The sequence below is a fragment of the Saimiri boliviensis genome, chromosome 10 (genome assembly GCF_048565385.1).
Source record: "Saimiri boliviensis isolate mSaiBol1 chromosome 10, mSaiBol1.pri, whole genome shotgun sequence".
Classification (NCBI taxonomy): Eukaryota; Metazoa; Chordata; class Mammalia; order Primates; family Cebidae; genus Saimiri; species Saimiri boliviensis.
Genome location: NC_133458.1, coordinates 109,540,209 through 109,565,960, shown reverse-complemented (window position 1 = coordinate 109,565,960; position 25,752 = coordinate 109,540,209). Strand labels below are relative to the sequence as shown.

At 42.5% G+C, this 25,752-nt stretch overlaps 1 protein-coding gene across 4 annotated transcripts; it reads right to left on the bottom strand.

Moving 5' to 3' along the window:
- Positions 1 to 1,361: 1,361 nt before the first annotated feature.
- HUS1 (HUS1 checkpoint clamp component) lies at positions 1,362 to 25,563 on the bottom strand. 4 transcript variants are annotated; one of them, XR_005577293.2, is made up of 9 exons: positions 25,451 to 25,563; positions 24,697 to 24,824; positions 24,422 to 24,598; positions 22,358 to 22,465; positions 21,236 to 21,310; positions 15,219 to 15,318; positions 13,508 to 13,627; positions 10,992 to 11,150; positions 1,362 to 10,342 (listed from the first exon to the last, which is right to left on the bottom strand). XR_005577293.2 is itself a non-coding variant. In XM_074379711.1 (8 exons), exons 2-8 carry the CDS (start codon positions 24,811 to 24,813, stop codon positions 11,068 to 11,070), a joined length of 780 nt encoding a protein of 259 aa, XP_074235812.1. In that variant the 5' UTR covers positions 24,814 to 24,824; positions 25,404 to 25,481; the 3' UTR covers positions 1,362 to 11,067. The 4 variants fall into 4 exon arrangements, 3 of the variants coding, with proteins under 3 accessions (XP_074235812.1, XP_074235813.1, XP_039318051.1); XM_074379711.1 differs by having other exon boundaries at positions 1,362 to 11,150; positions 25,404 to 25,481; XM_074379712.1 differs by lacking the exon at positions 25,451 to 25,563 and adding an exon at positions 25,393 to 25,410 and having other exon boundaries at positions 1,362 to 11,150.
- Between the last annotated feature and the right edge of the window lie 189 nt (positions 25,564 to 25,752).

Here is a 25,752-nt window from a genome sequence, read left to right as displayed (position 1 = left end):
TCATTATCATCTCATGATCTGCCTACCTCAGTTTCTCACCTCCAAATGGAGCTTCCTGGAAAAGTACCTGGCTGACCATGATTATTCTTTGCACAGGCTGACATGTCCCTTCCTAGCAAGACTGCCAGTCACTGTCACTTTCATTCTGTTCCTTGAGGCAGCTTGTGGACCTCTACTCACTGACCTTTAGATAGTCACATCTTTTTTATTAACAGCCCATCCCCACTCCCAGCCCACACTCTGGGTCCCATCACATTCACAGAATCAAACAGAGTGACTGGGCAAATTTTTGCAATCAATTGTGGCAAAAAGAAAGAAACATTGATAAGATCTTGGTAGAATGTCAAACTTACCATGCTTTGATGTGGTCCCCAGAGCAGGCTGCACCAAGGAGAGCAGGGGCAAGGCTGCCATCAGCCCCCTCCACCCCGCTTGCAAGCAGTTTGCTCCCATGAGGCCGCAGATCGGCATCCCAATCAGGATGGCTTTGGGCAGATGAGCACAGGTAGAAAGCCCACATAAGGATCCTAAAGCAAGAGGGACTGGCCTTGCTCCGCCCCATGGGCTGGAGCAGTGAGCCTTCCCTGCCTCCATTAGCATCTTGGGACAACCAGCCAATCATAAGCACCCCCTGAGAAACAAATCTCCGGCCCAGAAAAGCTCTGGGGCCTTAGCCTCCCCTCACCCCAACATGCTTCTGGGCCGGTTCCTCTGAGAAGAATATGTCCTAAGTGATGTTAATTTGCAGGAGAAAATGTGTCAATCATCTGTGAGGCTCAATAGTAGCTCCACTCAAGAAAAACAATATAGTTATTAAAGTATCATGATTTTGTGAAAAATAGCTGGGTGTCCTGTAATTTGCAGTGGAAGGGCATCATGGGACACTTTTTAAGCCATTGTCAAGTTAGAAATGACAAATTTGCTACACCTGGGACTAAAGTAGGTACTCTGTCTTATATAAATACTCAGTAATTTGAATTATAAATGGCACCTCTCTCTTCTATAGTCTTCCATGCTTTCCATTGGCTTTCAAATAAAATTAAATATCCATGGCTTGATATTTAAACACCTTGATAGGCTGCCCCCAAATGCCTTGGGTCCTTTGGCCACTTAGAGCATAGGGGAACATAACCATGCCCTAATTGTTCTTTCTCTGCAAAGTCACATGCAGCAATTCTACTGAAAGAATGCAATCATCACAGTAGGAATCACCTTTCAGCACTAGAGTTTGGTGATCACTTTAAGTTTTCCCTCAGTACGTTACAAATAGGGAATTACCATAACCACCTTTGCATTTATCTTGTTCCAATGCAATTGTTAAGAAAAGCACCACACACATATTATATGGGGTAATGAATTAGGTCCAGAAGCACATATTCTGAATAGTATACAATTATCCATATTATCTCAGCTTCCTCATCCCCGCCCACCCACCTTGTTTTCAACTAAGTCTGTTCTTTCATCTGGAGTGGTTTCTCCACATTGAATAACAATATTATTCAATATAGAGAACTGATATTTCATAAAGTATGAACAGAATCCTCTTAGCAAAGCATTGCTACTTATCTGAGCCCAGATTGTATGATGGTATATACCAAGGCAGACCCAGGACAAGTCCCATGGTCCTGGGCATGGTCCCTCTCAGCTTCCCCATGGAGCTGAGCTGGAGCACCACTGTTTGTCCCGGTTCAGACTTGTCCAATGTGAAAGGAGGCCCTCCTGTCATTTAGGACAGGTAAGCAACCAAACATCTAAGAATCACACTGGGCATTTCTTTCTAGATTTAAGACTGCATGCTCCAAAAACCGGTGAAGACCCAGGTAGAAGCTGCTTTGGGAAGGCCAAATACGAACTAGGTGAAGTGTGAATGAGGAGGTCGCGCCTCCCATCAGGCACTTCCGTCACGAGGGCTCCTTGAGTCCTCTCCCTCTTTGGCAGGGTTTATTTGCAAACAGTGAAAGAAGTGAACAGAGAAAAGTACAAATATACAAGGTAGACGCCCTCCACTCAGTTCTGGTTCTCACTTCGGTCTGGTTATCTGTTTTTCTCCCCCAGAAGACTTCACTAGAATTTTCTCTCAGTAAGGAAGATAAAATGAAATGAAACTAGTATGGTGAAAAGTGGTTAAAGTGTATATATGTAGATTCCTTTAAATTTTCAAACAGCTTGAGTTTAGAAACGCAGGGCTGTCTGGTCACAGGGTTTGAGCCCTAAGGTCACTGGATGATGACAAGGTGTGCTGAGATATGCCAACCAAACCTCTAGCCACCCAGTCTGCACTGTGTGCTACTGTGAACTGGCAGCTTCTCTTTAGAGAAAAAAAAGCCAATTTTTGCTTGTTCTGTTTTGTAAGGCTTATGCTATGGTTTGAATGTGTCCCCTAAATTCTTATGTTGGAAGCTTGGTCCTCTGCAGCAGTGTTGGGAGGTAGGGCCTGGTGAGAAGTGATGAGGTCACACGGGCTCTGCTCTCATGATGGCTTAATGTTGCTACTGTGAGAATAGGTTAGTTACGGAGAACAGGTTGTTATCGAAGGCAGTCTGCCCCTCTTGCCTCCTTTTGGTCTCCTGTACCCGCTTCTGCCTTGTGCCCTTCTGCCAGGGGACAATACAGCAAGGAGGCCTTCACCAGATGCATCCCCTTACCTTACTTTGGACATCCTAGCACCCAAAACCTTAAGAACTCTCTTTTATGTATAAAGGACTCAGTCTGTGGGAATCAGGTATAGACACACAACACAGACTAAGACCACTTATAAGTGCTCATATTTTACACTTCCCAATTTAGAAACCTGCCAATGAGTAATGCTATTTTCTTTAATTACAACCATCACAGGTGGTCGGTGTGTTTACTCACTGTTAGAGAAACTGTCTCAAGTTTCTCTTATCATGCTGGAAAGAGCCAAAATCCATTCCCAGGTCTTAGGGTGTGGAATTCAGCATCTTTCCAAGCTATACAACCTGGATATAGTTACAAGATTGGTTCATTTGGTGCTACAGGTAAATAGGACCTAGATTCCAGGAAGGTAGCTACATTTTCCAGTGCTACCCATAGGGTCATCTTCCTTACTGTCCAGTGATCCATGACGTCCTCTGCGTGGCTGGTCCCTCCCAGGATCCCTCAGCCTAGATCTTAATAACTGGTCACTCTGCCCTCGCTGCAAAGACTGTTACAGACACTGATTGATCCTCATCCATGTTGGGCCCATGGTAAAAAGAGATGATTCTGCCATGTGGTGCCACCTTATTGACAGAGACTCCAGTATTCTAACCTGGTATAATATAGTAACAAATAAAAAATTTAATTTTCTGTTTATGAAAATAAGGATGTGCTGTGAAGAGCCTAAAGTCTAACGTTCAGGAAATTGTAATTGCCAAGTGAATATGTAAGGCACTCAAATAACAAATATTTATTATTTAGTCCCTTAAAAATAATAATTTATTACAAAAATAGTAAATACAATTTTTAGAAAATACACACATGTACAAAGATTGAAATAAAAAAAACACTCAGAAATACCCAGGTTTACATGTCAGTGTATACCTTCCCGATTGTTCTCTATTATACTGTGTATACCAACATCTAACCTGCTTTTTAAAATTAACTGTTATTTTGCTATATCAGTACACTTTTTTTTCTGTAACATTATTTTTAGAGCATATCAAACCATAGTTTATTTAACCAATCCCCAATTAATTCATAATTAGAATATTTTGTGTTTTTCCAGCGTAACAGTTCTAGAACACCTTTGATTAAAACTTTTGTGTAAATTCCTATAAATATTGAATCAAAGGGGACACACAATTTTTCAGGCTTTCTATATAAAATAAATATCGAATTAGACTCCAGCTAAGTGATATCAGTTGACATTCCCAATAGCAACATCCAAGTGGGCTATTTATCTCCTTGATAATCTCAGGGTATTTCCAGTTATAACGTATCATTTTTATTTCTTGATTCATCAATTGTACTTAGAAGCTCTAAAAATCCCAAACTGAAGCTTCCTTTTAGATCCTCCCTATCAGAATTCATATGAAAGTACAGAATTCGAGAATGGCATCAGCAAAACCGAGGAGTGAGATTTCTTAGCTTTTCTCCCCACCACATAAATTCAACTAGCAACTACCCAGAGGCAAGACTATTGCCCTGAAAATGCCAGAAATTAGGAGTGAAGCTGTGACAACTCACTGGGCCACAGAGCCAAGAATAATCATGATCAGAGGGTAAAGAGAATGATTGCTCATGACACCCCTCCCCTAACCCACACAGCACTGCCCTTGGAGGATTTCTCTGCATTCACAGTTTCTACCGTGGGAAAAAGAGAGTGGGAGGTGGGCACTCGCCTTCCCCACTATTCTGAGATTCTTCACAGGGGGCACACTCTGGTCTTTTCCCACTGGAAGCATCGCAGGTGCCAGCAGGGTTAGCCTCCTAGGTGTAAATTAGAAACAAAGAATGGGGTGGGGCTCACAGCAGTCAACAAACAAATCACAGAGCTGACTGCAGGGAACCTGGGCTTAGGGCACCATTTGGCACTACAAGGGCTGTGGCGCTCACGGGCTTAAAGACCAAAAAAGACAGTAAGCTTAGAATTTCTGGACAGACCTACTGTACAAGGACAATCACAGACAAGGCCAGATTGCAAAGACAGATAAACACCTACATATTCAATGCACAGATATCAATGTGCGACTACAAGGATGAAGAACAATCAGAGAAACGTGACGTCACCGAACAAAGTGCCAGTGACTGACTCCAAGGAAGCAGAGATATATGATATTTCTGAGATAATTCAAAATAGCTGCCTGAAGGAATAAAACTCACTGGTAAAAATAACTCAGGAACTGATAACCAAATAATGATGATGATGATAATGATGATGAAGAACCAAGAGGACTGGTCGAATTTGTTGCTCAAACCAGAGAAACACTGTCCTACTAAACGACACTATTTTATTGAATGATTGATTGATACTATTTTAAACAAATTGATTGGACATTACTGTCAAGCAATTAAAGTCCTTTCTCCAGATACATACGAAGATGAAAGTTTGGCTCAAATTCAAGTGAGATTTAAAAGCTGAATTAAAAGCTATTCAAGAGCCAGATGATGCAGAAGTGGCCAGAGCACTCTAAGACATTTGCTTTTGTGCCTATGTCTTCTGCACAATTTGAAACATCTCAAGGTAATTTCAAAGAAAGTAAACACCTTCTTCATAAAGCTGTAAAATGTGGAGCAGTATCACTAGAAATGCTGCAAAGTGCCAAGCAGAATTGAAACCTTCAAGAAAACAGCTGCTTTCAGAGAAGGGAAAGAGTTTATTGACATTGAGAATATTAATTATCCACGAATCATTCGCTAGTTCATTGACCATTTACAGAATAGAAACATGCTGTAATTAGGCAATTAGGCAAGAGAAAGAAGAGGCATCCACATTGGAAAGAAGGAAGTTAAACTGTCCTTGTTTACAAATGACATGATCGTAAGCATAGAAAATTTTTAAGGACTCCACCAAAAAACTATTCGAATTAAAAAACATTCAGTAAAGTTTCAGGATACAAAGCCAATACACAAAAACAACTAGTATCATTTCTTTCTTTCTTTCTTTCTTTCTTTCTTTTTTTTTGAGACAAGATCTCATTCTGTTGCCCAGACTGAAGTGCAGTGTTGCAATCACAGCTCACTGCAGCCTCAACCTGCTGGGTTCAACCAATCCTCCTACCTCAGCCTCCCAAGTAGCTGGGACCACTGCACCTGGCTAACTTTTGTATTTTTTGTAGAGAAGGGGTTTTGCCATGTTGCCCAGCCTGGTCTCAAATTCCTGAGCTCAAGCAACCCACCTGCCTTGGCCTCCCAAAGTGCTGGGATTACAGCCATAAACCAGTATCATTTCTATACATTAACAGTGAACTAATTGAAAAAGAAATCAAGAAAATCCCATTTATAATAGCTATAAAAAAAGTAAAATACCTAGGATGAAATTGAACCATGGTGAAAAATCTCTAGGATAAAAACTATAAAACACTGATAAAAGAAACTGGAGACACAAATAAATGGAAAGTTATCCTGTGTTCATAGATTGAAATAATTAATATTTCTTAAGTGTTCATACTATGCAAAGCAATCTGCAGATTCAGCGCAATTCCTATCAAAATACCAATGACATTCTTCACAGAGATAGAAAAAAAAAAAATCCTAAAATTTGTATGCAACCACAAAAGACCTTGAATAGCCAAAGCAATCTTGAGCAAAAAGAACAAAGCTGGAGGCATCATAATACCTGACTTCAAAATATACCATAAAACTAAAGTTAAAAAACAGCACGGTTCTGGTATAAAAACAGACAGCTAGACCAATGGAACAGAATAGAGAACACAGGAATAAACCTACATATTTACAGCCAGCTGATAGTCAACAAAGATGCCAGGAACACACATTTATGGAAAAGAAAGGACAGTCTTTCAATAAACAATGCTGGGAAAACTGAAAATCCACAAGCAGAATAATGAAATTAAACCCTTATCTCCCACCATATACATAAATCAACTCAAGCTGAATTAAAGACATAGATTAAGAACCGAAACTATGAAACTGCTAGAGGAAACACGGGGGAAATGCTCCATTACATTTGTACGGGCAAGCATTCTAAAAATCAGACTTCAAAAGCACAGGAAACAAAAGGAAACAATGGGCAAATCAAACTACATCAAACCGAAAAGCTTCTGAACAGCAAAGGCGACAACCAACAGAGCGGAGAGACAACCTACAGATCGCGAGAAAATATGATATTTGTAAGCTGTACATCCGACAAAAGGTTAATGTCCAAAACATATAAGGAACCCAAACAACTTAATAGTAAGAAAACAAATAACCCTATTTAAAAATGGGCGAAAGAACTGAATAGACTTCTCAAAAGAAGACAAGCAAATGGTCAATGGGTATATGAAAAAGTGTTCAACATCACTAATCATCAGGAAAATGAAAATCAAAACCATAATGCGATATCACCTCAGTCACTTCATACCAGTTAAAATAGTCATTACCAAAAAGACAAAAGATTAGCTTTGTTTGGACCTCTATTTAAAAACAGACAAAAGATAAGCATTAGCAAGGATGTGGAGAAAAAGAAGCTTTTGTATGCTGCTGGAGGAAATGTAAATTAGTATACCCATTATGGCAAACAGTATGGAGGTTCTTCAAAATATTAAAACTACAACTACCATATGATCCAGCAATCCCACTACTGAGTATTTACCCAAAGGAAATGAAACCAGTACATCAAAAAGACATCTTCCCTCCCATGTTCACTGCACCATTATTCACTATGACGAAGATATGGAAGCAACCTCAGTGACCATCAACAGATGAATGGATCAACAAAATGGACACATACACAATGGAGTACCATTTAGCAACGAAAAAGAACAAAATCTTGTCATTTGCAACCATACTATTGAATCCCTGGAGAACATTATGTTGAATAAGCCGGGCACAGAAAGACAGTGCATGATCTCATATTTAGAATCTAATGAGAAAATCTCATAGAAGGAAAGAGCAGAATGGTGATTAACAGATGCTTTGGTGTTTGGGAGCAGGGGAGAAGAGAGATAGTGGTCAAGAATACATAATTACCGTTGGATAAAAAGAATTGCTGGGTGTGGTGGCTCATGCCTGTGAGCCTAGCACTTCAGGAGGCTGAGGTGGGCAGATTGCTTGGGCCCAGGAGTTCGAAACCAGCCTGGGCAATGTGGCAAAACCTCATCTTTATAAAAAATACAAAAATTAGTCGGGAGCCGTCGCACACACCTGTGGTTCCAGCTACTTGGGAGGGTAAGGCAGGAGGATTACGTAAGCCCAGGGATTGGAAAGTGCAGTGAGACGTGATTGTATCACTGCACTCTAGCTTGGAGGACAGAGCCAGACTCTGACTCTCCCAGGAAATTTAAAAAAAAGCTAAAAACCAGAATAGGCAAATATGTAGAGACAGACATTACACAAGCAATTGCCTGGGGCCAGGAGGTATATGGTGGCGGACAGCAGAGTAAGTTAGGAGAGAAAAATGAAAAATGATTATTTGTGGTTAAGAAGTTTCTTTATTGGGTGATGGAAATGTTCTAAAATTGATAGTGGTGATGGTTGCACAACTCTGAAAACATACTAAAAACCACTAGATGGGGCCGGGCGTGCTGGCTCAAGCCTGTAATCCCAGCACTCTGGGAGGCCAAGGCAGGTGGATCATGAGGTCAACAGATCGAGAGACCATCCTGGTCAACATGGTGAAACCCCATCTCTACTAAAAATACAAAAAATTAGCTGGGCATGGTGGCACATGCCTGTAATCCCAGCTACTCAGGAGGCTGAGGCAGGAGAATTGCCTGAACCCAGGAGGCGGAGGTTGCGGTGAGCCGAGATCGCGCCATTGCACTCCAGCCTGGGTAACAAGAGCAAAACTCTGTCTCAAAAAAAAAAAACACTAGATGGTATATTTAAATGGGAGAATTGTGTGATATGTGACTTATATCTCAATAACACTTTTTTAAAAAGTACTGAATTGTATCTCTTCAAAATGATGGATGCTTTGCTAAATTGGCAATATACACCAAGAATGTGAATGTCGTTAAACACCTTTGCCTAGAGGTAGAACCAGAATTCCAGCCCCAGGACTACTACTGAGGCCACATTCTAAGTCACCAAGAGCGGGCTCCTTCACAACAGGCACAGTCCCTCACTATAAACTAGGCCTACAGACCTGAGGGCTAAGCAGTTCCCTGCTGGACCAAGGAAGGGCTGGAGGAGGATTGCAGGGCCACTTGGATGATAGCCAGGAGCAACTGGAATGGGAAATTCTTAAGTGTCTCCAATACGGCACAGAATGACCTCAAAACTCAACTGAAGATGCGCCTACCGAAAGAATGTGGGGCCCTGAGCCCAGGGCAGGCCAAGACAGGGGACTGCCTTATTTGCCCTGGGGACAGTACTCCACAAACCACAGTTCTTATAAATCACAGCCAGTGAAAGTATGTCTCAAAATCCAGAAGGCTATTTAAAAAAAGATCTCCACACTTTGAGATGTTATCTGGAAATAAATTAAGTTTTCAAATTATGTTCATTCCTCTAAATGGATTAAATTGCTATGTCTTGACCTGACAAAATTTTACCTTGGTAGATCATTCAATGGGCAGCACTGTGCCCTTCTCTAAGTCTGTGGTTTTGTACCAACAAGCTCCTGTCATCATTTTTCACAGCTCTTTGAGGTACAAAGAGGTGAAGGACTTGGTAGACACTACGGAGCAAGTTGTGATAAGAATCAGAAACAGACCCCAGCTTCTTGAATCCCAACTAAGATTTCTTTAGCCACACTCTAAACAAAGATAAAATCTTAAGCCATCCATTAAAATCTTCATGTGTATTTGATAATAAACATCATATAGAGCAATGGTTAAGTCACTAACACATTCTCGTTAACAGCAATTTCAGTTTTATAAAACTACTTTCAGATACTGTTTCATTTTGTATCATGAATTTTAAGTTTTCTCACTGTAGCTGGAATTAATTTCATTAAAAAGAGAGGAGAAAGCATTTAAAAATTAAAATGGTGTCTTCTAATTTTAAAATGTTAATTTAGCAAAATATTCCATCCTATTTAAACATTATTAAACATCAAAAGAATCATTCAAACACACTGGTTTCACCAAAAAAATATGAAAAAGCAAAAAAAAAAATTTTCATTTTAGCTAATCTTCCATTTCCTCATCTTATCCTAAGCAACTTAGGTCTCAATTTTGTAATGTGACATTACGATAATGTTTACGGATGGGTGTGTGATGGCTAATGCCTGAAATCCCAGCACTTTGGGAGGCCCAGGTGGGTGGGTGGCTTGAGCCCAGGAGTTCAAGACCAGCAACACAGTGAGACCCCGTCTCTAGGAAAAATTAAAAACTAGCTGGGTGTGGTGGCACACACCTGCAGTCCCAGCAAGTCAGGAGGTTGAGGTGGGAGGATGGCTTGAGCCAAGGAGGTCAAGGTGGTGAGCCATGATTGCGGCACTGCACTCCAGTCTGAGTGACAGAGTGAGACCATGTCTCAAACAAAACAAAGCAAGAAAACAAAAGATGTTTATCATGTCCACCTCCACAGGACAATGAGATGTAATTATAACAGGAAATATGATGGATATGTTTCTGGGAGAATGGACATATCTACCAGTACTGAATCAGCTTTGATATTCAGAAACATCAAAGAAGTATGGTCTCATCACTTAACACAGATGATACCTTGTAAGTTTCGTTTGTTTCTACTCTAAGTAGAAGGATCTTCTTTCCAGAATGACATATCCAATGCACTGTGGAAGAAAGAAATATAAGGAATTACAACCTAAAACCAAAACTGGCCCCAGGAAGAAACTAATTGGAATGGCAGAAAGAGCTCCCAGGTAAGAGCTGCGTCGGCTGGGCCAGCTCTCCAGGCATCAAAAGGGGAGTGGGCCCAGGTGGGCTCGAGTCCTCGGTGAGAAAGAAAGAGACCCCAAATGCTGCGCTGTGACACCCCACAGTACTCTGAGTGACCAAGGCAGTGGCGGAGAGGTGACAGAGGCTGTCCTTTCTGTCACTGGGGTCTGAGGGAGAGGAGCAAGCTAAATGAACACACTGAAATGCAAGACCCACTGTGTGCTACACACCGTGTTGAGCTAGAGCCTCCGCCCGGAGGGAAAGGATCAAGCTCCCAGGCAACACTTTATGAATTCTGGCTACTACACCAAGTCTACTAAATACACGAGCATTTTCACAACATCAACGTGAAATTGTTATTTAAAGTCTGAATAAATTCTAGCTGTTCTTTTTAATGTCTTAAAAACAAAACAAAACAGCCATGAGTAACATGAAGTGATATGTTTATCCAAATGTGTGTCGTTCAATCAATTTTTAGTTGAGATGCTAGAGAGGGACAAATAAGTACAGTGTGGCGATGTGCGGTACTGTGAGGACACAGACCAGTGGTGAGAACACAACGTCTACGGCCTCTCCCATCCTGACAAAGTCTCTGCATGCCAACTCCAACCACAGGGTGCTAGGACAGCGCGGGGATGAAATACTGAAGGGAGACGTCCTCATGAAGCAGATCGAAATGCACCATCTTGTTAGTCACAATATCTGGGAAGAGAAGAGCCATGATATTAAAGACCTAGTGCAGCACACACATTTTCGTTCCTACTTTTCAGAGCAGCCTTCCCAGCCTCCACCTGTTTTAGGTGTATCTTCCCTGAGGCAGCTGCGGAGGCCACAGTCTCTCACTCTCACTGCCACAGCTAAGGCTGCATCACCGCGCCAGTACTGATGGCTCCCTGCAGCAAGGAGAGGAAGAGTGAAACTGCCAAGCCCTTGGCAAAACACCTAGCAGGCCGGCTTCCTGGCAAACCACATTTACCCACATCAGCGTCCTTCTGCGGGGAAGAGCAGCTCCTCATCAGTGAGGAAAGAACTGTGCTCAGAAGCACTGAGAGCCACAATCCCCAAGAACCTGGGACAGGCTGTGTCACACACTGCTGCATGGGATGGACCCCTGCATCTCAACAGTCCTGCCAATCCTGTGAGGGCCACGGCCAGCCACTGTGCTGTGTGACGGCTAAAATCCAAGGCATCAGGCATGCAACGAAGCAGGGAAGTAAAGAGCATGTGAGGGCGGGCAGGAGCACACAGTGGGACAACCACGGAGAGCTCGGGGAGTTGCAGCACAGCAGCCGAGGAAAGCACTCCAGCAGACGCGAGTGAGTGACAAGAAACCATGTGTGAGCAGGCTGCAGAGAGGCCAGTCCCAGGAGATGGGAGGTGGGGGAAAGGACCGCAAAGCCCAAGCAGGAAGACAAACATTCTTTAGGAGAGGTAGTGCAAGGGCACGGGGAGGCAGAGACTGAGGGTGGCAGGACCAGAGAGAGGAGGGGACAACTGAGCCAGCACCTGGAGGGGGCTGACACAGACAGAAAAGGAGCTTTGGGAAGTTAAGGAGAAGGTATGAGAAGTTCAACCTAGGGTTTTTTCTTTTTTAAATTTTTGCTACATCACAATTTGTGGGTCCTCCTTTCTCTCCTACACTTGGGTACACCAAACTGAACGTTGAGAAGACATGTGACTTAGTCAAACACCTTTGATAAGAACTGTGTTCACCAGCCTTGGATTCAGAAGGTCTCCAAAATGTCAAGTTCAAAGACCGATGTTGTGCAGCACAGGGGACCCCCACATCGTATGTTTCCGCACTCTGCAGAGAGGAGGGGTATTTCACCCTCTCAGCATTCAGAGTGCTTGTCAGGACCAAGGGTCTGGGCATTGTATAGGAGCTTGTAAGAAGTGCAGCCAGGAGGCCCAGCCCAAACTATGAACATGGAGTCTGCTTTACAAGACCTCCAGGTGACCCCCATGCACATCAAGGTTCTGAGAAGCACCTTTAAGGACCCTGCAGTACCACACAGCTCCCACTATTCTCAGCCCTAGAAACATGACACCATCTATGTCAAAGTTCCTTAAAATGCAGCACAGGGGCCTCACCCTAAAACTTCCCATGATCTGGGCTAGCCTAGCTTCTCCATCTCTACCCTAAAGCTGCTCCTCTGGCGATATCTCCTTCTGTGCCCATCACTCCAACTGACACCTTCCCCAAGTCTCAAACACCCATCACCCCTCCCATGGTCTCTTCTGATTCTCTTCATGTCTCTCATTCAAAAGGGCTGGTCCTTGACATTGCCACCCAGAATGTTCTGTTCCTTCTCTACAGCACACTGCAGATCCGAAGGGGATGAGGGGCAGTAGGGGGCCAACCTCCCTCTCAGCTCGGCCTGGGAGCTATTCTACAAAACGTGGAACTTCAAATGCAGGCTACAGTTTCTTTTAGGTTGCTGTGATTCTAGTAGTAAGGCAACAAAAATGGCGTGAAAAGCCCTTGGTAGGTAACACCTTTCTTATGTGTGGTCAGTAGATGAAGAGGGCCGGAGCAGGTGTGTGACCGCACAAGACGGGGCCCAGCCAGAATCAAGAGGCAGCACGTAGCAACCAGCAGCCGAGGGACAGAGAGCGGGCAACAAGCACAGGCCAGCAGAGCCACAGAAAGGACACAAGGCATCACAAGGGAAAACTTAAATCCAAGCAAAACCGTGTCTGGGGCTCTGAGTAGGTAAAATGAGCTGACCACGGAGAAGGTGGGATGATCAGCACCCATTCTCCCGACGGCGCCTCCAGGTATGCTGGCCAAATGAGGCAGCGCACAACCCACCTACCAACCAGTGTGGCTGCAGGTTTCCAGCCCTAACAGAGTGCCCAGGGATTGTTTCTCTGCTGCCACCTTTAGGTACTTTGGAATCCAGGAAAATCTAAAAAACCCACTTGTCCTAGGAAGCTAAAGTCTACATAATTGAGCTTTTTTTTTTTTTTTTTTGCATTTATGAGACCATATGCACTGTTAGACTCGAGTTGACTGAATTATTTTAAATATGAAAAATAAAACAGAGAAGCAAACTCACTGCATAAGGCCTTTGTGGGATTTACTTGTTGTCCAGCAAGAAACTGTAGGAGCTTCCTAATATCTATGTGCACTTCAGCCATGTGTTCTGGGTTTCTGTCTTGAGAGGTGCTTTCAGAGGCTGAAATGACAGGAATGCTTTTAAACACAACATCTTTGCACATATCAGGAAACCTGGGGATACTCAACGCATTTTACCTGAATAAATGACTCACTTTAGCACCGGTTTTGGCATGCTAGAGAAAACTTGTAAATGTTGTCATTCATTAAGCATCAGGTCCTAACTATTTAAACTACTATGATCATTTCCAGGGCCTCTTTATTTACAGGGGACTTGAAATATGACTTAATCTCCCTCTTTAGGTCAAAGGAAATTAATTTATTAGTACCTACTATGTATTTAAGAGTAAAAATATACCGGCCGGGCGCGGTGGCTCAAGCCTGTAATCCCAGCACTTTGGGAGGCCGAGGCAGGTGGATCACGAGGTCAAGAGATCGAAACCATCCTGGTCAACATGGTGAAACCCTGTCTCTACTAAAAATACAAAAAAAGTAGCTGGGCATGGTGGCACGTGCCTGTAATCCGAGCTACTCAGGAGGCTGAGGCAGGAGAATTGCCTGAACCCAGGAGGCGGAGGTTGCGGTGAGCCGAGATCGCGCCATTGCACTCCAGCCTGGGTAACAAGAGCGAAACTACGCCTCAAAAAAAAAAAAAAAAAAAAAAAAAAAAAAAGAGTAAAAATATATATATTAACTAATACAAGGCCTGTAATTCCAAAGTGAAATTTAAAAAAAAAATCCTTTCAACTTCTGAGAAAGTACCAAAGATAAGTCCCATCTTGTGTTTATTAAAATAAACAAACGAATGACATCAGAATGAATCACTTTATACAATATTATCACAGCCTTAATCATATGGATTGCACTCTGCTGAAATAGGATGCTCTTAACTGGAAAGTAAAAGTTCCTTGCAACTCTATGCTAAAGTCTGTGTTTACATTCAAGCGAACTTCCAGTAACTTAATTCTAAAAGTGACTAGGGCCTATTTTATGGCTTCTGGAACACCTTGCATCATAAAATGACTTTCTCATCATCCACAGGTGTTTATCTCGTGGTCCTTTGCCTGCTTTCCTGCTCAGGCAGCCCCTGCGACTGTACAGTTGCCCGCTTCCCAGCCACGATTCCAACCCCATCTTGGCTTACGACTCACCAAACTGTCTAATCGTCCTTTCTTTCCCCACCTACTGAACTGACTCCATCATCCCTAGTTACCTTGTATGAGATGAGAAATGTGATCAAGTAAAACAGTCTTAAATCGGCTACACTAACTTCATACATACAGAAGTAACTAAAAAAGGAGAATAAAAGAACAAATGTATCTACCCTTCTGAATCCATTCCAGTTAGGAGCAGAACAGGAACTGAAGAGCTGGAAGGGATCTTGGAGGTTATTTAACTTGAACTGAATTCTACAGAGGACAGAGACCCTGTATAGATCCCTTAGCTGCTTGGTGGCACAGCCCCTCCCCCTGGTGGCTAACTGTCCCGCTATGCCACAGCCATGCGTAGTCTAATCTCAATTCCTTTGTTACTTCCCCAAGCATGAAACAGAGTAAACTGAATTTCAACCTTTTTACATGAGGAGACCTCAATAGGTAGGTTATCCGAAACAACTTAACCAAAAGCAAAATATAACCCATTAGAAAGCTTACCTAATGGAGGATTTCCAAGATCTTTAAAATGAGTTGTAACACATACTAATTCCGTTTCTATTTTCAAATTCAATTCTCCATCTAGGTTTGCTTCAATCACCTGCAAATTAAGTATTTTACATGGTCTTAGAAAAGGAAGACAAAAGGAAAAAAATTCCATGGGCAGCAGCTTTCATGCAACCAGATGACAAAGTAACCTACAAAACCTCCAAACACCTCAGAGCACACTCAGACCCACATGGTATCAGCAAAAGAGAGAAGATAAGGCCTAAGAGCCAAGAGCTCAGAAATCTCCCGAAAATCTTAAAGGGGAAAGAAATCCCCCCGCCTGCCTCCCGAAATGGAGAACTCAGTGGAGATGTGAAAACAGGTGGAACTCAGAGGGACTTGCCAGGAGACTACAGCAGCACAAGGGAGGGCTGGGCAGAGCTGATGAGCAGGAGAGTCCTACACTGAGAAGGAACCACAGAAGTAAGAGCCTCAGTTGAGCAGAATGGGCATGTTGGGCAAAAAAGGGGAATGAAACTTTAAATGATGGAAAAAGAGGGATAGATCTCAGGAAGTCCTGGGGAAGTGGAGAGGATGCATGTTTTAATATTTTGTGGTAACAAAGAATGGAGAATTCTAGAGTCACGAAGTTAGAAAACTATTCTGGTCCACTCCCACTCCAACACTGAAATTTCCTCTTAACCAGAAAAACAACCTACAACAGCAACAAAAATGGATTGTGGTCGAGTTCCACATGATATTCAGAAAAAAGAAAAACAGAAATTATAATACCCAAATAGCACACTTAGAAACCTAAAGGCATTCTGCAAACCAGATGCAGAGTGTAGCCTACTATTTCAAGACCAACTAAAAGAAATTAACAATGGTAGAAGCTATGAAAGAACAACATAAATCTGAATTAGGGAGGCTCAGACATGAGATGACCAGACAGCATGCACATACGAAAACACAGCTGACAACATAGGAAGTGATTAGAAATATAAGAAAAAAATTCAAAAACAGAAACTAGTTTAGAAGGAAGAAGACTAAAGCAAACAGGCTTTACAGAGAGAATAGCAGGAGAAACTGGGATGGAAAGGAGAAAAATAAAAATTAACAAACAAAAAAAAGAGATAAAAAGGATTTAACAGAAAATAATAAAGAAGATGGTGAAGAAGACTCAAGCCCTCTGAGTTCCAGGAAAAAAAAAACAAAGCACTGGAAAAGAAATGCTATCAACTACAGCTCAAAACGTTCCTGAAGCGAATGAAGAGTTGGGCCCACATACTGAAAGGACACACCACACCTGGGAAAACTGACCCTGGATGGTCAAGACAATTGGATTTTTAAAAAATGGAAAAAATGCCCACGGTATTTAGTTCCCATCTTCAAATAAATAAATCTAAGCTGTGAAACAAATTCAGAATGGAATCATCTTTTGGATAGGAATAATCTACACCAGCAGAGAATGCAGTACAATGAGCCATACTGATATTATGAACCCGTGATAGCCAATGAAATCCTATTCCCGTGAGTCCCTCCTAAGTGATACACTAGAGAATAATCTTTTGATAACCACATAAAAAAAAAAAAAGATTGGAGAAGTTGCAGCATAAACAGTGTAAGCCTTATTTTGATCTGTAGAACCAAAACTAAACAACAGGAGTGAAGGGGGAAAGAATATGTAATAATTTTATGCTTTGATGACGTAGATATAACTATTACAAAACAGGAAAGGTGAAAATGAGAAAGAATGTGAAAATCAGTGTCCTATTTTTATAAAATAAACCAGCTGTTATAACTACACATTTAATATGACTATAAGATTCTAAAGAATCTCACGAGAACATAGCCATGTATTTAGAAAATAAACTCACATGTTGGAAAATGAAATTTCCAAATTCAGAAGGGTGTGGGGCTGCTGTAAGGTTACCAGGACTGAGGATGGCTGGGCCGACCTCCACACACCCAGGCTACCAGACTTCTGCCTCTCCCTCACATACCATCGGGCACCCCTCTTCTACTCCTGCTCTTGCTGCCCTGGGACTGTCTCCACAGGTCACAGGAGGCTCCTTTCCTTTGAAGCTCTTCTCTACCCACCCCAGCAACCAATCAGTTCTTTTAATTGGATGGAACCTATAAATGAAGCATATGCCACAGTGTGGTCTGAGGTTATGCTAACCTCTCCCGGTCCACTCCCGCACATACAATTAAAGTTCCTCCTGAAAGAACCAGTACATATTATCTCTCTTTATGCTGTGGCTATCTGCCCAACGTTAAAGACTAAGAGGTCTTTGGAAAGCCTGTGTGTGGTCTGCTAGACAGCATTTTACCATCTAGCAATACAAAAGTGCCACCTAGCATCTAGTCTTACTTGGGACCATTGCATCCTCATAGTGCCACAGAGCAAAAACAGAGAGGGCACCCTATCTTCACAGCTCTGTATCACTGTCCATGTTTACTGAATACAATGTAGTGTTCCTTGTTCTTATTCCTTAAAATTGGTGAAGTCGGAATATTTTTCATTCCAGAAACAAAATAAAGTTTTTCCTAACTTGGGTAAGCTCTTATTTCTGAGCTTTTGACATTAATAGAAAAACAGTGCGCCAAACTTACTTGTTGTATAATCTAGTACATTAACCTTTGAATGAGAAATGCTCATTTTCAACCCTTTTTTTTTTCATTAATCCAAAAATATACTGTTATATTTCCCCTTTCCTATACCTGGAACAATAGTTGACTGAAATAAAATATACAAAACAATCTTTGTGAATATGCTGGACTGCTTACTGGGGCTCTGTAAGGCTAACACATGACTTATGCTCATTTGTTTTAAACAACCACACACCCAAGATCTGTAAATTCCCACTGTTTTGAAAAACAATGGTTTTAGATATAAATAAATAAATACATATTCAAAAATGCAACTTGCAACAGTCCTAGATGCACTTTAGGCTTAAATATTCTCTTGTATTTTCTTCCAATTCCTAAATATCTCAGTAACAGAACGTTAGGTTCCAACTCCCTCCTAACCATACCTGGTGCCCAGCACATGGCAGCCTTAAATCAATACTTATTGAAGAAATGAACTAACAACTAACTCTCTGAACACTGCTCAGTCATGTCTATTTTTATGATTCAGTTATTTGGAATATTATGCATATCAACACACTTGATTTCTTAAGTATCTGGGTAAGATCTTTCAATGATTTCCTTAATAACAGTCACCTGTTATTTATTGAATGCTGACTATACTGGGCACCTAATAAAAATTATCTCTATATTTATAAAAATAACAAAGCCCCGTCATAGCTGCACTGTTATCCCCGTTTGGGGTAGTATCCAGCACTAGGGCACTCACTGCACAGCACAGCCTGAAGCTAAACCCAGGTGTGTGGCTCCAGTGATTCTCCTCTTCCACAGCATGACTCCTAAACCTAGACTCTCTGGGTTTCCATCATTAAGGTTACGCTGCAAAGCTCATTTCTCAGACAGTATTTGAAATACAATATAGTATGGCACTGATACGGTTTGTTTTGGCTCTGTACCTTCACCCAAATCTCATCTCGAATTGTAATCCCCAAGTGTCGAGGAAGGGACCTGGTGGCAGGTGACTGGAACATGAGGGCAGTTTCCCCCATGCTGTTCTCATGATAGTGATGGAGTTCTCCTAAGATCTGACGGTTTTAAAAGCTGCAGATTTTCCTGTGCCCTTCTCTCTCCAGCTGCCATGTAAGATGTACCTTGCTTCCCCTTTGCCTTTGGCATGATTGTAAGTTTCCTGAGGCCTCCTTAGCTATACAGAATTACAAGTCAATTAAACCTATTTTGTTTATAAATTACCTGGTTTCAGGTAATATCTTTTATAGCAGTGTGAAAACGGAGTAATATAGGCGCACATCACGAAGCACTGCTACTTGCTATGATCTGAGGATAGGCAGCACTGACATCCCACAGGAGCTGGTCAGAAACAGAGCCTCAGGCTCCAGGTCAGACCTCCCAAATCAGAACCTGCACTTTAACCAGATCCCAGCAGATTCACACATGGTAGAGCTTAGAAGCAATGTCTTACTTAGAACATGATGTAGATTCCTTCCAGTTCTTACTCCTTTTTCTATTCCTGCATGAGTCACATACATAACCCACCCCATCAGTCACATCTCACATTTAATGAAAGAAGGAAGTGATTGGGCATCTCTTATGGGAAGGTGGACATTTTTATTTTTAGTCTGTTTAGCCTACCCATTCTCCTTAATTCTGTTGTCTATTCAGATATAGAATTCTGGATACCCAGGAAGACCTCATTATGTACTTTGCTACAGTAACTTGGTAACTTTCCATTTAGTAATTCCAGATTGTAGTAGCTACTCCACAAAATTTCTATATATTTTTTAAACTCCAAAAAAGAGAAAACAAAATACCTCTGATGATTCTAAGCTACCCTTCTACCTCTCTACTTTGCTGACTCATTTCCATTGAACAGAAGGAACAAACAAATGCTATCCTTCAATTAACTGCCCTGTCTTTTCTCTCCTGGGCCTCTCTGAATTTCCCTGGAAGTCCCCAGGGTATCCCTAAATGAAGCCAGGCTGACAACTGGATCAACATCACTGCAGTCACAGGTGACACCAATGTCTGCACAGTGCACACTGCTTCATGGAAAACAGATTTTAAATTAAAATGAGCTCTATATAAAGTTATGAAGGTAAAGCTTTGAGTTAGACAGGCCCAATGACAGCATTGCTCTTAGTGAGCAGAATTCTAGAAAAAAACAGCTCAATGCACATTTTCTAGGCTTCAAAAAACTTTTATGATTTCAAAGACCTCTTGAACCTAATTTTGTTCCAGATCCATGTAACAGTTATTGTTGCCTACCGAGTGGCAATCTCACACTGGGCAGCTGGGACACAAAGATGATTAAGACAGGGTTTTCCTTACCAAGAAGCTGGTGGTTCAGGAGACATTCTGAGATATTAGCAGGTGATTTATCATGTACATTGGAGAGCTCACCTCCATGGAGGACGCACTTCCAGAGGGGTGATGGGGAAAGGTCAGTGATAAAGCATGAAAATGGCTAGTGCCTTCAGGGAGATGGAGAGAAGAAGCCATGTGCCAAATGGCAAAGAAACTGCACCAAAAAGAAGAGGCATTGTGGGAGGATACCAGAACCCAGCCTGGTTCTGCAGGGAGGGTGTGGCAATAGAACAGAATGTGGCTACAGAGGTGGCCTGGCACACTATGAAGATCAAAAGTTTATGCTTCATCAGGTGGACAGCAGTTTTTAAAAGATTCAGGGACATAGCCAAGTGTGTTTTTTGGGGTGGGAGGGAGAAGGGGGTAGGGCGGTAAGTGAAGGAAGAATTCAGAATAACCCCAAGTGTGAATGAGGATAATCCACACAATTCCCACCACTGTCACACAATGTAACATTTTGAGCCTTGTGGCCATAGAAGACTTTCACAAAATACACAGAAAATAAACAGAAATATAAAAGTGCCCCCCAGCTTGGCATGAGAGCTGCTTGGAATAAAGGGTCTATGGTGTGGCAAATCTTTGTCCCTGGTTCACTGAAAGACACTTGACATGCAGATAAGACACTCCAAACTCACTGTCAATCATATCGGTGACTCACAGTAAAATATAGGCACACTAGCAGGTAAAAAATACAATGTTCCATCCGAAATATAAGAGGAAAAAAAGGAAGAACAGCTGAATAGATTCTTAATATACTATAAATATAAACACAAGGGATTAAAGGCAAACATAAAAGCTTTCCTCAGTGAATGAGAGTTGAAAAGTATTAAAATAGGTTTCTAAATTCAACTAGCAATCTATCTGCAGGTTCTCAACACCAGGCCAGGACCCCATGAGTGGGAAGTTGATTAGGAGATGCCTGCCTGCATGGACCACTGCAGGGTCAGCTAAAGCACCCACGCCTCAGCCCACAGGGAAGCTGCCTCCCAGAGTGTGCAGCCCATGCAGCCCCACCCAATACTTCAGAGCTATTTTCTAATGAAGTTGTAACGTACAAGGTGACTGCTGATGTTTTTCATTTTTTCCACAACACTCTTCATAGTCTTCAAGACTGGTAAATAAATACTAACCTGCAAAACCAATAAGGAAAATCACAAGTATTAAAAATATTAATATACTCTAGTAAGGACAAGGGCTCCATAACTAACTCTGAAACACATGCATGCTCCAAAACTACAGAGTACTATTTTTAAATTTTCTGAAATAAAGTTCTTTTAAAAATATAAGAAGGAAACCAATTCTATTTCACTATCTCACGGATGCTCAAGCAAAATCAAAGAATGGAATGCCTGACTCTGGTTACCTCAGCAACCATGTCCCTGTGGGCATTCTTCTGGTTCAGGAAGAAATAGGGTACTTCGGCTGAGATGCTCCTGTATTGGTCTAGGGGGAAGAAAACTCAGGCACTCAGCAGGAGGCCTTCCTCTAAGGGACGTTTCCCCCTAGGATTCAGGGGCCTTTTCCATGCTCTGTGCAAAAATATGGCAGGCAGCCACCCCATCATTCTCGAGTCTGTTAGCAAGCATGCTCTATAAAACACGGGCCTTTTCAAAATCAGCATAGATGCCTTCGAGTAAAAGTCAAGTAATGATTTTACCCAGCATATTTTTGTAATTTCTTCTTAAATAAATTGTGAGCAAGAGGCAATGGGCCCTTTGGCATCATCTTTACTTTCAGGGGCTCTAGGGTTAACCATCAGCATGACTGTTAACCCAAAACCTAAGACATGAAATTCCTCTCTCCTTGGCTTTTGTGCATGTCCAGATGCTGCTTCTGACAGGCTGAGGAAAAGATCAAGTCCTGCGAAACCCATATTGGTGTTGAAGGCCAAGAACACTAACAAATACTAATTGTCTGCCAAAGTATCATTTCAGTTTTGTTTTGTTTAAGTGATGTTACTGAGTGAGACGTTTTCTATATATAGGACAGCATGGCATTTCTGTCATATGCAACACGTCTTAAGATGCTTTATGTAAATAACGAAAGGCAAATATTCTAATGTTTTCCTTACGTATCCTTTAAAAATAAAATATACTGCAAGACTACAACTAAAATTAGAGAATTCTAGTCACGCCATTTAATGTGGGGTGTACTACAGGACTGCAGGCATCACTTACATCAGGATCGGGGACCATCGGTTCTTGTAACTCCTTCCACAATTTCCTAGGAATAACCTTTATGGGGATGTCGTGTGTCGCGATGCGGCTACTGTTTGACATGGAAGACTGCCAAGAAAAAAATACTTTTATGTTAATATTAAACAACAACAAAACAAACCCAAAGACCCGAGGATAAAAAAGTTGAAACGACAAATCTAAGTGGAATGTTGTCAATTTATTCACTCAAAAGCCATTCGACCAATATTGATGGTGCCAATATTTACGAAACATACTCAGGGTACTTTCAGGAACTGGGAAGTGTGGTGAATGACACAAAAAGGTCCCCAGTGTTCCAGTGGAACAAACAGATCAATAAAAAAGCAAACAAATGAAATTGTATAAAATGCTCACTAGAGCCATGAGAAAGTGACCAGGGTGAGTGTGGGGTGGGGTTTCCTTAGACAGGGGAGGTAACATTTCAGATACCACCAAAACCAGGAGAAGTAGCAGCCATGGGAAGACAGGAACAAGGGGACAGTGTTTCAGGCTGGGGAAACAGCATATGGAAAGCCGTGAGGCAGAAAGAGGCAAGGCTGCTATGCTGAGGCAACCAAGAAGGCCATTCTTTAGGCATAGGACACTCAGTGTGTTGCAGTTTCTAAACACTTAAAATGCAAACTGTATTTATCTATGTCTAGGGGCATGTATGAGACTCACAGACCAAAAGATTTTGCACTTTTAGATAGAAAAGTATTACATGTTACTATCTTGCTTTTCCTTAAGCAATAGAAAAACATACCAAACTTATATTGTGACATGAAATACCCAATCAGCTCTAAGAACTGCCTGACTGCAAAGAGTTGAGACGTATGAAGAAAAGCTGAGGAATCCTCTTCCACAGAAAGCTTGAAACTAAATATAATACTCACCCGTAGATGGATAAAGTATATATAATGGCAAAAACCACAATTACCATTCCACCAACTGAATACAATACATAAGGAGAGCTGTAAGAGAACAGAAGGCTGGGGCAGGGGAAGCATTGGTGCCAAGCACTAAACGAAGAGACGGTTTCAGAGTGAGAAGGAAACAAACTCCAGGTGGAAGCCCAACATCACCAAAGCCTGGGAGTTGAGAAAGAATGGGACACATCTGGGGAAACCACTCAGGGGACCACAGTTTATAATTTGGTCCCTAAGAAGGGCTCGGCCATATGTGAACAGCTTTGTTCATGTTAAGAAGTATGAACTTCAGGCCAGGTGCCGTGGCTCATGCCTGCAATCTTAGCACTTTGGGAGACCAAGGTGGGTGAATCACCTCAGGTCAGGAGTTTGAGATGAGCCTGGCCAACATGGCGAAACCCTGTCTCTACTAAAAATACAAAAAATTAGCCGTGCATGGTGGTGGGCACCTATGATACCAACTACACAGGAAGCTGAGGCAGGAGAATTGCTTGAACCTAGTGGGTAGAGATTGCAGTGAGCTAAGAACTCACTTCACTCCAGCCTGGGCGAAAGAGCAAAACCCCATCTCAAAAACAAAACAAAACAAAACAAATCAAGACAGAAATACGAATTTCATCCTGTGAATAGGAAGAGCAACTCTGTGTTGTATGTGTACGTATGAGTTTATGTATTTGTGTGTTTGGGGGACAGCTGTGCACTCAATTCATCTGGCAGTAGCATATAAAGCATAGGTGTACTGAAGAATGAGGGACCATTAAAGGTTATTACAGCAGATGAGGCAGGCTGGGAGTGAAGAGAAAACATGTCAAAGGTGAAAATGGATTGAAATCATGATTTCTAGACAAGACGACAACACCACTACAAGAAATAAAGAGGCTGGAAGTTTCATGACTTGGAAAAAGCAGCATTCTAGCTGAATGCATATGATCACGACACTATAAAATGAGGAGGAACTGACTCTAATGCAAAACATAGTTATGGACCAGATCTTTAAATTTAAATAAGCCAAATAGTTTTCAACAATATTTATTGTTATAAAGGCTAGGCTAACTACGCCTATTCCTTCGAGGCCAAGATTTCTGTGGGAAATTTCAGAAACCCTGACTCTCCTACTCACCAGCTCCACGGAGACTGTGAGACAGGGAAAGTGTTTATTAGTCAGTTTGATTTTCAAGGCTCTGGCATTCTGGGCAGTTTTCAAGGCTCGTGATAAGTTTTCCGATGTTAGCTCTAAATAAATCTCATTGTTTTCTGCAGAGACACCTTCCATTTGAAATTCGCTGAAGAAGTTTTCCTAAAAGAAAATAAATGGGGGATGAGGGAGGGAGGGCATTGGTGGTCTTTCCAGTGACAGTCTGTAGCGTGTGCAGGCCTCTCAGAAGTTTTGCTCACCTGTTCCAGCTCACACCACATGCTCACCCCTCCATTAGCCAGCTTGTCACAAAGGATGAAGTTAAGCTTGTCAGGGCTGATGCGGAGGGTGCAGGTTTTGGCAAGCTTGGCTATCATGTTACTGATTCCTAAAGCAGGAGTTAAAATAAGGAATTACTAAAATGCACATCATATATCCTAGACACCAACTTATTTTGCACAATTTCTTGTTCATCATGGTGCAACTTCCCGGTGAAAAACATAACGACTTGCGTTTGTACCACACTGGAAAGTACTTTTAATACCTCTGATGTCATGCAATTCTCCCAACAAACCCAGGGAGATGTACAGCACACATCTTCAGTGTCCTACCAGTCATTCATTCATTCAACATAAACTTACTGACTACTGGGTACTGCAACACAGAGCTGAATGCAAAGTTAGGCACTGTCAGGGTAGAGGGACGAATGGAGCCCTGAAGGAATGTCCATGCCTGATAAAGCCGTCTAGGGGAGCAGTGGCCGCTTTTTTAAAAAGCCCCTTGATCGGAATCAAGTCTCAGAAACGTCCCTTGAAAGCCGCCTTCATCCCTGCAAGTCCCTACGGCCCGCCCCGCGCCCTCCCGCGGCTTCCAGAGGCACCCCCATCCCGGACCCCATCCTCTAGCGGCCCCTTCCGGCGCCCATGCCCGCTCTGACCCTCCCCCGCGGTCCCCACCGCGCGCTCACTGCCTTTTTCCGTTCCTCCCTCGCTCCCCTCCTGCCTCCTTGCTCACGGGTGAAGTGGTTCAGACAGGCCCCGTCCACTATCTTGGCCCGAAACTTCATTGCTGCGCAGCAGCGTCTACGCGTAATGGACAAGCGTCCCACCCCGAGCGTCCCCGCCCGGAAACAGAGCGGCGAGCACAGTGGTTCCGCCCGGCTAGGGCTACGCGGCTCTTAGCAGGGTAGCCTCCGGGCCACGCCCCGGGGAAGGTGGGGCCTCCGGGCCACGCCCCAGAGGAGGCGGGGTCACGGGGTCAAGGATCTCGGGCCACGCCCCGGAGAAGGTGGGGCCTCCTGGTCACGCCCCAGAGGA